Source organism: Centroberyx gerrardi, chromosome 18 (genome assembly GCF_048128805.1).
Source record: "Centroberyx gerrardi isolate f3 chromosome 18, fCenGer3.hap1.cur.20231027, whole genome shotgun sequence".
Lineage (NCBI taxonomy): Eukaryota > Metazoa > Chordata > Actinopteri > Beryciformes > Berycidae > Centroberyx > Centroberyx gerrardi.
Window position 1 is genome coordinate 24784329 of NC_136014.1, and position 12781 is coordinate 24797109.

Below are 12781 nucleotides of genomic sequence, written 5' to 3' on the forward strand. Positions count from 1 at the left end.
CAGCCAGGGCCACGCCCCCTTTTGGGGGAAAGAAGACTAGTCCAGACTCGTCCATATTGAAGAGTTAGTGAGCTTAATTGAGACCAAACCACAATGTTTAAACAGATTGAAAAACATGTGAAAAGTTGCTGTGTTGTGGATCGTACCTCCACAGCAAGTGCAAAAATCCTGAAATGTTAGCAGTGCGCCGCAAGCTCGCCATCTAGCTACTGAGTTGGTGGCTGATTGGACAGTGGAGTCACTCATTCAAGTTAGCAGCATAGGTAAAACGAAAATAATGAAGCATTTAGGTTGCCTAAAGGCCCTGACACACCAAACCGACGTCAAAGAACCAGCGGCGACGAAGGCCGACTGTTGCGTCGCCTCACGTCGCCTGCGTCTGGTCCAAAAAGTTGCACTTGAACACACCGCAAAGACTACACCCAACGGCCAACTAGCACGTACGTTCTGCGCCTGCGTGAGGGGAAATAACTCTCCATACCTTATGTCTGATAAGAAGTTGCAAATGGCACTGGTGTTGTCAGCCCTTGGTCTTTTGGTTGTGGAAGAAGAAAGGAAGAGGCGGAGGCGAAAAATAAATAATGCCGCACTAAATGGGTGAAATCATGAATAACGTTACTCCAGCGACAGGCTCAAGGGGCTTTCCCCAACCTGTCGAGAGCTGGAGATAAATGAAACCTCCGATTTTAAAATTTTTGCTTTCCTGTTCAGTTCCACATGTTGAAGGAATTTATCAGTCCAATCATCCAGAGGCAAAACACGAACTACCAATCAGAGTGATCTCTCTCACCGACGGGCTCCGACGCCGATTCAACACGCTCAATCGGCCGAAAAGCCGCCGACAGGGTCCGACTAGTGCCGACGGTGCGGAACACACCGCAAAAACTAGGGACACCGACGCTTACCGACGGCCCGACATTGGCCGACGGCCGACCGTCGGTTTGGTGTGTCAGGGCCTTAAATCCTTCACAATGAATCACCATGCAAATTCAAGAAGCGCTAAAGACTGCGATTCATGGGGGCTGGACACCAGGCAAATCATTTAGGCATTTACTTTTACTAACCTGGTGACTGGATCAAGTAGGTGTATATGGGATATGTAATGTCTGCTCTGAGGGAGACTGAAGGGACATGAAGGCTGAACAATTAACCTCATTTCTCCAGATACAGCAAACACACAAAGTTCTGGCAGTCGCACAATAATCTACAGATTTCTTTCCTAATGGAAATCCACACATGCACTTCTTCAGAAACGCCCTGCTTTCTACTTTTGTGCATGACCCATGGGAGCTGCCCGGTGCAGCCACAGCCTTCTAATGTCGGCAAAATAATTTCAAACTCTTCATATTCACGTATTTCACCATTTGACAGACGAGAGCCTCGTAGTATCCAGTATTTTTCCAGTCACTCTTGAATCGGTGGTGAAGTATCTCAAAGCCCCTGACATCGGTGTGTTCATCTCCGGACCCCTTCCCCTGCTTACGCTTCGGGGAACTGAGGTGTTCAGTCGCATATTTGCTCTGAATGACTGGTTGAGCAACTGGTGCCTTAACAATCACATGTGGGGAATTTCAACCTTTTCTTGAATCTTTTCTAAAATCTCCAACATGGTATGGGAAACACCAAGTGAGAGCACAAGATCATATTATGTTGTTGATCATATTATTGTTTATTATGTGTGAGTTCTTTGACAGACTGGACCATACTGAAAGACTCAATAACGCTAATAAAACCATTAACGAGCACATGGGAATTGCAGCAGACGTGAATGTTAAAATCTCCAAGAATGACAATATTGTCATATTTGGGGACTATCAGAGATAATAGCTCTGAGAACTCATGTATGAACAAATTGTTTATCTTGGGCGGCCTATAAATTGCAACACACGATAAATGGAGCTTACCATTAATCAGGAAACAAAGCATTTCAAATCAATTAAAAACACCAAAAGAATTTTACAGGAGAGCATTTGAAACTATCTTTATGTATTACTGCTATTCCACTACCACGACCAGAAAGCCTGGCTTTATGGAAGAAGGAGTATTTTACAGGGGTTGTCTCAATCAAGGGTATAGTGTATGTTTGGTTAAGCCAGGTCTCTGTTACCAAGAAAAAGTTTAAATTGTTATGGAAAATTAAGGTTTTATCTGTGACGGATCTAACATTTAGCAGCCCAAACCTAGTGGGCATGTTCAGGGTGGTGCATAGAGGTGGTAGTGGTCAAATAGCAACTACATTTTTATGATTTACAGAGTTAGGCCTAAGCGAGGTAGTCTCAAAATGCCGCTATTGGTTCATAGATTGGCTCTAACTGAACCGCTGAAGTGTTATACAAGAATCAATCCCGTGTACACTTTTCAATATTGCCGGATAGCATTACAGTGCCGACCTGGCTGGGATGTAGACCATCCGATCTGAAAAATAAGTCAAGTAACCAGAAAAGGTTGAAATTCCCCACATGTGATTGTTAAGGCACCAGTTGCTCAACCAGTCATTCAGAGCAAATATGCGACTGAACACCTCAGTTCCCCGAAGCGTAAGCAGGGGAAGGGGTCCGGAGATGAACACACCGATGTCAGGGGCTTTGAGATACTTCACCACCGATTCAAGAGTGACTGGAAAAATACTGGATACTACGAGGCTCTCTTGTGTGTCAAATGGTGAAATACGTGAATATGAAGAAAATTATTTTGCAGACATTAGAAGGCTGTGGCTGCACAGGGCAGTTCCCATGGGTCATGCACAAAAGTAAAGCAGGGCGTTTCTGAAGAAGTGCATGTGTGCGCAGCAAACCCAGTTCCTGGATAAATAAAGGTGAAATAAACAAAAATAAACTGACCGTGTCTGATACAACAAAGATGTCTTGTGATAGCGACTGTATATAAGAGTTGCTCTTTCTCTTCTTCAGCACCACCGCATAGGAAGGACAAGGACACAGACTGACGCTGAGACAGAAGAAGAGAAGATAATTCTACAGCAGGTTCGGTACGACTCTTCTCTTTCCTCTCTCCACCTCTTTTCTTCTGTTTTCTCCTCTGATCCTCTTCTGTCCTTCTTATATACTGCCACAGATGAGGCTGCTCAAACGGCTTCTTACTAACATGTCTGTTTCTCTGCAGTGAAGGCAACATCTGCATCATCTCCACCATGAAGATCCTGACTGTGTCTCTACTTCTTTGTGCTACGATGGCTCTGACTAGAGCTACTGGTGAGTGTTAGTGTCCATGCTGTGTGTGTGTGTGTGTGTGTGTGTGTGTGTGTGTGTGTGTGTGTCTCTCTGCTTCTGGAAAGTAGAAGCGGGAACTTTGATAAAATTAGCCTCAGTAGATGAGAGGGCTTTTATTTATTTATTTATTTAATTTATTTAATTTTACTGAAATGCATTACACCTCTTACCCAGATCAACTGGACACACACACACACACATACACACACATACACACACATTAGTATAGTAACGGCTTTACCGGTTGTGTTTCTAAACTGCCGTGCTGCAACTGGGCCGCAACAAGTTCAGATACACAAACGTTACACATGCTGTGTAGTTCAGGCGTAAGGGTGCAATCACACCTGCAGTTGGTTTTCTTTGATCTGAACTATAGTAGAAAAGTTGACTTTGTTGTTGTAAAGGAGTAAACACTCCAGAGTTTGAACAAACCACTACAAATAGACTTGATCTGAACACACAAAGTTACATGTGGTGTTAAATTACCAATTATTTTTCCGAAGTAAAAGTGGTGGTTCAATTTACCCCCAGACTCAACATTCCCCTCTCTTCCCTATTTCTCTTCAGGATGGCAAGTCAGACGGTGCCCTCACCATTGGACTCAGTTGAACCATCGCTGTTTCCTCTACGTGCCAAAATGCATCACTTGGCATCAGGCTGAGGTAATCAGAATGAATTGGTTTCAGTGCAGAATGCTTCTGGGCTATGTTTATTTTGTTGGTATAAACTTGCAAATTTGGTTAATTGGCGTCTTTTTCTTGCGATTATAATGATTATTACCATTTTTTTAGCCATATCTATCTTGCTGCATTCATGCGCTGGTGGGAAAGTCTGACATCCAGGACTTCCAAGTCGGCTGCTAAACAGGATTGAATTCATGTGCTATTTTGTTGGCAAATCAAACCCAGAAGACAAACGACAAACATAAGGAGGCTTTGCAGCCTTGCAAGTTGGAGAATTGTTCAGTGTTGGTGGTGGTTTGCGCTCTACCGGGTGCCTTCTAGTTATTAGTATTAGTAGTAATGGTAATAGTATTAGTATTTATTAAATGTTCTTTTATGTTTTTTTCTCTTGGACAACCCCACTCCCTCTGCCCCTCTATCTCTCTAATTCCATTGCAGAAACACTGTGTGTCTCTGGGTGGTCACCTTGCATCGATACACAGCCATCATGAGGCCAAAGCAGTTCAGAATATGATAAAGAGGATCACTCATAAGTATCCTACCACTTGGCTTGGAGGCACTGATGCAAAAAGGGCATATTATTTACCAATAACCAGGGTCTGACAATCATTCAATGAAACCTTTTTTTTTTTTTAAATGATATATCTATTTGATTCTATTCTGTCTTCTAGGAGGGTGTTTGGCTCTGGAGTGATGGTCAGCGTTTCAACTATCAGTGCTGGTCTTCAGGAAACCCAGATAATAAATGGAGAAATGAGGACTGCTTAGTCATGAACTATAGAGGTAAATCACTACACGCATTTTATATTTGGATTTTAGGTGGGTAGCTGATGCATTTAAACAAGTGAAGTTTCTGACAGTGTCTTACAATGAGAGCAACTGGGAGCAGCAGGATGCCTCCATGCCAGCAACCACCTGTCCATGACCTCGACCTTATGGAGAGGGACAAGAAAAAACATAAAAGACAAAAAAAAGAACCCCCCCCCCCCCCCCAAAAAAAAAAAAAAAAACAAGAAAAAAACACTAAGCGTATGTATGTATGTATGTATGTATGTATGTATGTATAATGTGACTTTGTTTGTGTCAATTACAGGTCGCGGTTTACACTGGATATGGTGGCTGTTCCACAGATAAGTTCTATCAATGTTGTTGCAATTCAATGTCTATCTGTCTGTCTGTTTAAGTTTATTAATATAGCGCTTTAAAAACAAAGCAATGTTTGTACCAAAGTGCAGTAAGGTGCTTTACAGAGATACAGAATGTACACACACACACACGCAAAGCACAACAACAATACAGCGGAACAGAGAAAAAAGAGCAAAACACACACACATAATCAATATAAGGTATAGTTTTCAGACGAGACCAAGGGACAGTCAACAGACCTTGATGCGAGGACCTAAGGGACCTGTCAGTACTGCAGGGGGTGAGGAGTTCTGAGATGTAGGCAGGGGCGAGACCATGTAGAGCTTTAAACACAAGCAGCAGTATTTTGAAATGAATCCTGAAGTGTACAGGGAGCCACTGTAGGGATGCAAGGATTGGAGTGATGTGGTTTCTTTTTTCTACATTTGATCAACAGTCTAGCAGCAGCTTTTTGAACCGAGTGTAAGCGGGAAATGGAAGCCTGGGAAATACCAAAATATAGAGAGTTGCAGTAGTCTAATCTGGAGGAAATTAAAGCATAAATAACTCTTTCAAGGTCGGAGGGGGATAGAAAGTTACACCAGTTCTTTGCATGTGGTCTGATATAGGTTGAGAATTGATCCAGGTTCTGAGCAATGACATTTGTGGAATGCGGAGGTCCAAACAATTTCATCAATGTAATAAGCTCAGCCTGGTTGCAAGACTTGAGCGGGAGATAGATTTGGGTGTCATCAGCGTAGCAATGGAAAGAGATGTTATGGTTCTGAATAATCTTTCCCAGTGGGAGCATATATAGGGAAAACAATAATGGACCCAAAATTGAGCCCTGGGGTACCCCACAAGAAATACATGCAGCCATGGATGATGAATTTCCTACAGAGACTATGAAGTTTCTATTTGTGATGTAAGAGTGGAACCAATCAAGGGCCAATCCCCGATCAATCAGAATAGTGTGGTCAACCGTATCAAAGGCTGCACTGAGGCTTTTCGACAGTTCCTTCTAATAGAGCGTGTTTGATCATGTAACCAAGGATCAGATTTAGGTCTGCAAGCTCTCATCTGAAGAGGGGCAATGGAGTCTAAGATGGACAAACAGGAACGATTAAAGAGGCCTATTAAGTCCTCCGTACTTGAATAGAGAGGAGAGTATTCAATAAGGGAAGTGGTAGGAACTGCACTGTATGCATGGGAAACAAATGTGGAAGGTTTGATTATGCGGTAGCAGACAGTAGCAGTCAATTTCGGAGTAGGCAGAGGCAATTCAGTGTTAAATAAAAATACCTTATGATCAGACACACAAACATCATGTCTATCTATCTATGTAGTGAAGCACAGGCTCATTAGACATTCTCAGGTTTTGGTTTGTTGATTGGTTGACCGAGGAAGCAGGAAGTGTATCTCTAACTTCCTCCTTTGTGTTTTTGGATTTTACAGGGCAGAGGCGCTGGGATGACCAGAGTTGTTCCACAAAGCGCCCGTTTCTCTGCGCCAAAAGCCTCTGCTAAACCCTGGACTGACACAGAGGCATGCAGGACCAATAACAAGCACAAGCATAACACAGATGTGATATGAAAATCATTGGATGTGTGTTGGTTGTGTGTATGTTGGCATACTTGTCTGTCTTTGTGTCTTCACTCTCGTATACCACCTGAAGACTCTCATAATAATCTCACTAATCCACTGTACTGCTTTGCTTTGCTATTGCTGTAACGCTACTTAAGGGACGAAGCGACAAGTGACATTAAGCCGGAGTGACTCTTAGGCCTTGTGCTTTCAATAAGAGGAGAAAGAATGGTAATGAAAAGTATATTTTAAACGCAACCTTCTGCTGCTGAGCGACCTGTTCTTACTTGTCTTATGCAAAATTAAAAGGATCAATCATTGAAACAAGCTGATCTTTGAGTCTGTGAGGTGATAGCCATAATCAAATAAGTTCATTATGGTGTGTGCAAAATGTCATTGAGATCGGATCAACTTTGCAGAAGCATCAAAAAATAGGTTTTGCATAAAAATATTAGAAAACTGTCAGAGCTGAAACGAAAACCAATATGTCCAATGGGTTTGTGGTGAGCAACTGAATCTGAGGGGGAAAGATTTGAAATTTAGGCCGCACAGTTTACGACTGTAAAGTTGCATGTGATAGCGCCACCATCTACGTTTTATTTTTTTTGCCTCAGTAGTGAGGGAGATTTTAAACTTAAGGCCAAACAGTTATGAGTATCAAAAAGAGGAATGATGAAGGCAGCTCTGTTAGGATGGCGAGTGGGTAGAAGAGGAAGGCACAGGCTGAGGCAGGCTTCAATATCACCACGTGGGATTTATTGTGGAGAAACCAGGAGTATTTACAAGATGAGTTGTAAAAAAACACAAAAATGAAAAATACTCAAAATGTTTTGAAAAGAAAAAATAAAGAAATAGATAATGAATCAAGAAAACTACAAAAATAACAAAGGCAGAACTAAGCTATAAACCAAAACATAGGCTAAGCCCCTGACGTGGGCCCTATGCTATTAGGCCAGCAGTCCTGGTCCCAATTCCTGGCTGGAGCGAGGCAGAGTGAGCGGGCACCCATGGGTGCTGGCCTCCTATATACTCTAAGCCCCTCCTATGAAGACAAAACATAATTAGTCTTCAATTAATGCAACAATACATCAAGGGTCTGATTCAATACAATTATTATTACATTGATATAACTATGTGACACACATAATAAATTGCAATGACCCTATCATCAGTCTGATGCATAAAAAAATAGATGTATACTTTTATCAATTTGGACCCCCCTCTACTCAACCACACTTGGCACATTCCACTGCCACCCCTCTCTACAAATGAGGTTGACTCCTCCGCCTCAGTTTCGCACTCTGGGTCTAAAACTGGAACTGCCAAGTGCAGGAGAAGAAAAATACACGGGGTAAGAGTAATTTGCAAACTGTTTCATTAAACATGATAAATAATGAAATGTCTCCACTTCTTTATTTAACTTTTGAATGAATTATATAATGTGTAAAGATTGCGGAATTACGTCAACAATGCAGGCGGGAATGTTAAATAACGCCAATGCCGGTAGGCCTCCCAGTATGGCTGGAACACTGCAGTGAGACACAGACTACAATGAAAATGCGAGAATCTAACAATCAAAACCAAAACACAGTAACACTTAACATCTCTTAGTGGCGCCAAGATGTAATCTATGATATAGAAATGAAAGTTAATGCAGGTAATGTTTGGCGGTGTATGTTAATATAGGGCATCGGGCATCCCCGTGACAAGCAGTCATGCTGTGTGTAAAATTTGGTGGAGATTGAGTCAATTTTGTTGGAGAAATGTTAGAAAATAGCTGCTGTTTCAATGTTGGCCTGAAGGTGGTGCTGTAGAGCGTGACCAGATGTGGGATCCATCCCAAATACATACTGTATATCTGAAGTTTGGTTGCTCTAGCATCAAGCCTTTAGGAACTATATCTGACTTCCTGTTTCCATGTCTTCGACGTCAAATTCATTTGTGCACTACGGCCAAACGGTTTGGATTTTCGAAACTCTGTGTAATAGCCATAATCTGGCAAGTCCATATATGTTGTGTGCAAAATTTCGTTGAGATTAGATCAATTTTGCGGGAGAAATAGCAAAAAAGTAGGGTTCACATAAAATTCGAAATGGTGGAGATGAAAATCTGTATGCGCAGTGGATTCGGCTTGAACCAAGGAATCTTATGGAAAAAAAACCATTTTGATTCTAGACCTTATGGTTCAAGAGTTATTGGCCAAAACATAAAGTTGCTTGTTATAGCACCACCATCTGGCCCACCGGTGTAATTTCTTTGCCTGAGCAGTGGGGGAGATTTGAAATCTATCAACCAAACTTGGTTGCTCTAGAACTTGCGGCCTTTGAGGTACAGATCGTTTTAGGGCAGAAAAATGAGAAGAAATATAGCGGCCATTAGTGGAGTCCAAGCCTACAGTGTAAATGATTTGACAGTGAGAATATGAGCTTGATTCATCATTATGGAAAAGTTCTACATCTCAAAGATTGAACACTTCGGTGACAACTGCAGGTGAAATGGTGCCTGACATATTTCCATTTGAAAAACTGTAAATTTGTCCTGATGGTGGAGATATTCAACATGACCAAACATGGTCTTACACTTTGGCGCCCCTTGAAAACAAGTGAAGTTTCTGACAGTGTCTCAGCTTACATACTGCATTTATAAAGGTGTAACAACACAATGGAAGCACAGATTCTTTGTAATGGGAGTTTATGGAAGTTCAACTGAGAGACTGAACTCTTCTCCACCCACATATTAACATCAATCACATTCAAGCATGCCTTGTTTAAAGGACTCAGATCTTCTTACCTGTTCTCTGTCATTGTGCTGGGGCGCTGCAGGTCACCCACCACCCACCCATATGTGTGTGCATGCTTGAACTGTCAGGGATGATATTATTCCTCTTATTTGGACTCTAACTGATATTTCAGAAATACAGTACGTTAATTCCAAGCTGTTTGAAACTCTGATACATTAAAATTTCTTTACCGTGGGAGATGAGAAAGGCTCTCTGCTGTTATTAACTACAAGGCAAAACTATAACCAAGGGAGTCCGACACACTTCTGTACTGATCCAGCATACATGACACATCTCAAGGCAGGATTTAATTCTGGCTCTGTCATCTTAACCTGTTGAAGCCTTACTATGCTCGGGCATCTGAATCTGGTGAGTCACAGGCTGAAGAGCTGTCACAGAAAGCTAAACCTGCCCTTTTGGCAAACACGGAGGCGTTGTGCTCCTTGGCTTCTCATGCACTTGCAGAGTGTGGGGAGGAGGGGAGTGCATCACCTGATGACTGTGTGTTGCAGGGTCGTCTGAAAAACTCGGAAACCCTTAGCAACTTGCATACTTTCGTGGGCCATTTGGATAATTTAAAACGTGAGGAATTGGTTAACCTTATCAAGAGTTATCCTTGTTTGTTGTCAGATACTCCATCTCATAGAACACGATGTTGATGTTGGAGATGCAGAACCTATTAGGCAACGTTTCTATCGTGTGTCAGCTGACCAACGTAAACATCTAGATGCAGAGGTTAAGTATATGCTGGATAATGATATTGCTGAACCTTGCTGTTCCAGTTGGGCTTCTCCGTGTCTTCTTGTAAAGAAGCCAGATCTTACTCACAGGCCTTGTACAGACTACCGTAAAGTTAATAACATTACGAAACCTGATTCTTACCCATTGCCTCGTATGGAGGATTGCGTGGATCAAGTAGGTTCTGCAAAGTATGTGAGTAAATTTGATCTGCTTAAGGGTTACTGGCAAGTTCCTCTGTCTGCACGTGCTCGGGAAGTGTGTGCATTTATTACACCTTCAGGACTGTATACTTATACAATTATGCCATTTGGTCTGCGCAACGCACCGGCAACATTTCAGCGTCTGATGAACAGCGTGGTTTCTGGGCTGGCTGGTTGCGCAGTTTATTTAGATGACGTGGTCATTTACAGTGATACTTGGGATGATCATGTCCAGCGGATACGGGCTCTCTTTGATAAGTTGGCATGGGCACGCTTAACTGTAAATCTAGCCAAATGCGAATTTGCAAAAGCAACAGTGACTTACCTGGGAAAGGTGGTCGGTCAGGGCAAGGGCGGATATTTAATTTCACTGTTGGGGGGGACAATAAACAGAAAAATTTCTCAAGAGCAATTCCTGAAGGGGACACCAAAGGTGCCGCCAAAAGTACTGTTGTATTAAATGTATATAGAGGTCCATTATGAAACATTTCCATAAGCACTTCATTCCTTTCTTATGAAGATTTTATCAAATTGCCTTTGATATTACTGGGGTCTTTCTACTTGGCGTTTCGGTGCACTGAAAAATGATCGGATGTCTGTTTTTCTTTTCTCTGCCATTTTAACTGACTGGCTGACAAATAGGCACACACACACACACACACACACACACACACACACACACCCCACACACACACACAGCATGCAGGTTAGTTACAGTAGTAGGTGAGATGCAACACCCATTAACTGAACTAAAGCTAATATATGCCTAATTAGATTTAGTTTTCCCGAAAAAGCAGATCTCTAATGTTTTGCTGTCAATGTGTAAAAGTCCAGAACGCTATGAAGCCTGCCAGAAACTTACTTATATTTTAACATAATGTTTGTTGTAATTATGTCTTTTTTATTAAGTAAGTCTTCATTTATTTCCAAAATTATGAACAAAATAACATAGTGGCAGCCATTTTACATGCAGTAAGAAAAAAATAATATACTTAGAACCTAATTACGTAGGGTAAGTTAATCTTAAATATTATATTATAGAAATATTACTGTTACCATCTACAAAAGATAAAGTATTTTGGTATGAAAACCGGCATTTTAATTTAACCAAGTATCCTGTATCATAAATACATGTCTGGCATTTGTAACAAACCAAACCGCTTGAAAATCGGTCGAAAATTCAGTGAGTTATGATGATTTTAATTGTGGATAGACCTCCTGCCTCCATAGACATACATGCATTAGGAGACGCGGCTGCTCCGTACCAACACGTTGACGCACGAGATTCAACCGCGAGGTAATGGAGCGAACAAAATGTAGTCTGGTTACAATTGTGAATGTGTTTTATTCTATTGAGTGGTAGAAGTAAAGAAAAATGTCTGACACATCCTTTGTTTTAAGTTAACCTTTGCAAAGTAGCTTCTTACTGGAGGTCAGCCACCTCTGACACACTTCCAGAGATCCTCCACAGACACTCGTACCGAGGGCTAATGTGTGTGTGTGTGTGGGGGTTCGGGGAGGCAGGTAGGCAGTGGACCAAACCACTGTGAGGCGTATGAGGGGGGGGGCGCAATCTTTCGAAACTTAAAAACGCATTGTTTTGCGTCTATAATTAGCACAAGTGCTTTCAATGCATATTATTATATTATTTAAAATTATATAGTTATGTTTACAATGATATATTGAGGGGGACAACTCTCTGTTAGTCCCAGGAAGGGGGGGTCCGGACCCCCCTGTCCCCCCCGTAATTTCCGCCCCTGGGTCAGGGTGAGGTGCGCCCGGTGCAGGCTAAGGTCAGTGCCGTTAAAACTACCCGCGTCCCATCACCAAGAAAGAGCTAATGCGTTTTCTTGGCATGGTGGGTTACTACCGCAGCTTCTGCAAAAACTTTGCATCGGTAGTGGCACCCTTGACTGATTTGCTGAAGGCCCAAGTGAAGTACATCTGGTCCTCTAAATGTGAGAGAGCATTTGGCAACATAAAAGCGCTCCTGTGTTGTGCCTCAGTGTTGGCTGCCCCAAAATTAGATCAACCTTGTAAGCTCCAAGTGGATGCAAGTAATGTGGGGGCAGGAGCAGTGTTGTTGCAGACAGATGACCAGGGAGTAGATAGAGCTGTCAGTTTCTTCTCAAAAAAGTTCAAGCCTTATCAGTTCCATTACTCAGTGGTTGAAAAAGAGGCTCTCGCATTAATTTGGGCCCTCCAACATTTTGATGTGTACATTTGTTCAGGCCTGGCTCCCTTGGTGGTTTATACGAATCACAATCCGCTTACCTTCTTGCGATCCTTACAAAATCCAAATCAACGATTGATGCGTTGGGCTTTGTTCTTACAACCATATCACTTAGATATTCGCCATATTAAGGGCACGGAGAACATAATCGCCGATGCACTGTCCCGTGCACCCTTACCTTAAATGTGTTACCATAAACTAGCCTGCTG

General features: G+C 42.2%; 1 protein-coding gene across 3 annotated transcripts; it reads left to right on the forward strand.

Moving 5' to 3' along the window:
* Positions 1-2860: 2860 nt before the first annotated feature.
* On the forward strand, positions 2861-7076 carry LOC139927916 (ladderlectin-like). Of its 3 annotated transcripts, none has more exons than XM_078290111.1 (7): positions 2861-2981; positions 3121-3209; positions 3795-3889; positions 4349-4483; positions 4582-4693; positions 5004-5040; positions 6489-7074. In XM_078290111.1, the coding sequence occupies exons 2-7, from the start codon at positions 3149-3151 to the stop codon at positions 6559-6561; spliced, it is 513 nt and encodes a 170-aa protein (XP_078146237.1). In that variant the 5' UTR covers positions 2861-2981; positions 3121-3148; the 3' UTR covers positions 6562-7074. The 3 variants fall into 3 exon arrangements, with proteins under 3 accessions (XP_078146237.1, XP_078146239.1, XP_078146238.1); XM_078290112.1 differs by having other exon boundaries at positions 2916-2986; positions 6489-7076; XM_078290113.1 differs by lacking the exon at positions 5004-5040 and having other exon boundaries at positions 6491-7070.
* Positions 7077-12781: the final 5705 nt, after the last annotated feature.

Bases quoted from the DNA above. Each gene is read 5' to 3' on its own strand.
- LOC139927916 (XM_078290111.1), top strand. From the start codon at position 3,149: ATGAAGATCCTGACTGTGTCTCTACTTCTTTGTGCTACGATGGCTCTG. The intron at 4,484-4,581 runs GCATATTATTTA...TCTGTCTTCTAG, and splicing joins GAGGCACTGATGCAAAAAGG to GAGGGTGTTTGGCTCTGGAG. The intron at 4,694-5,003 runs GTAAATCACTAC...TGTCAATTACAG, and splicing joins CTTAGTCATGAACTATAGAG to GTCGCGGTTTACACTGGATA.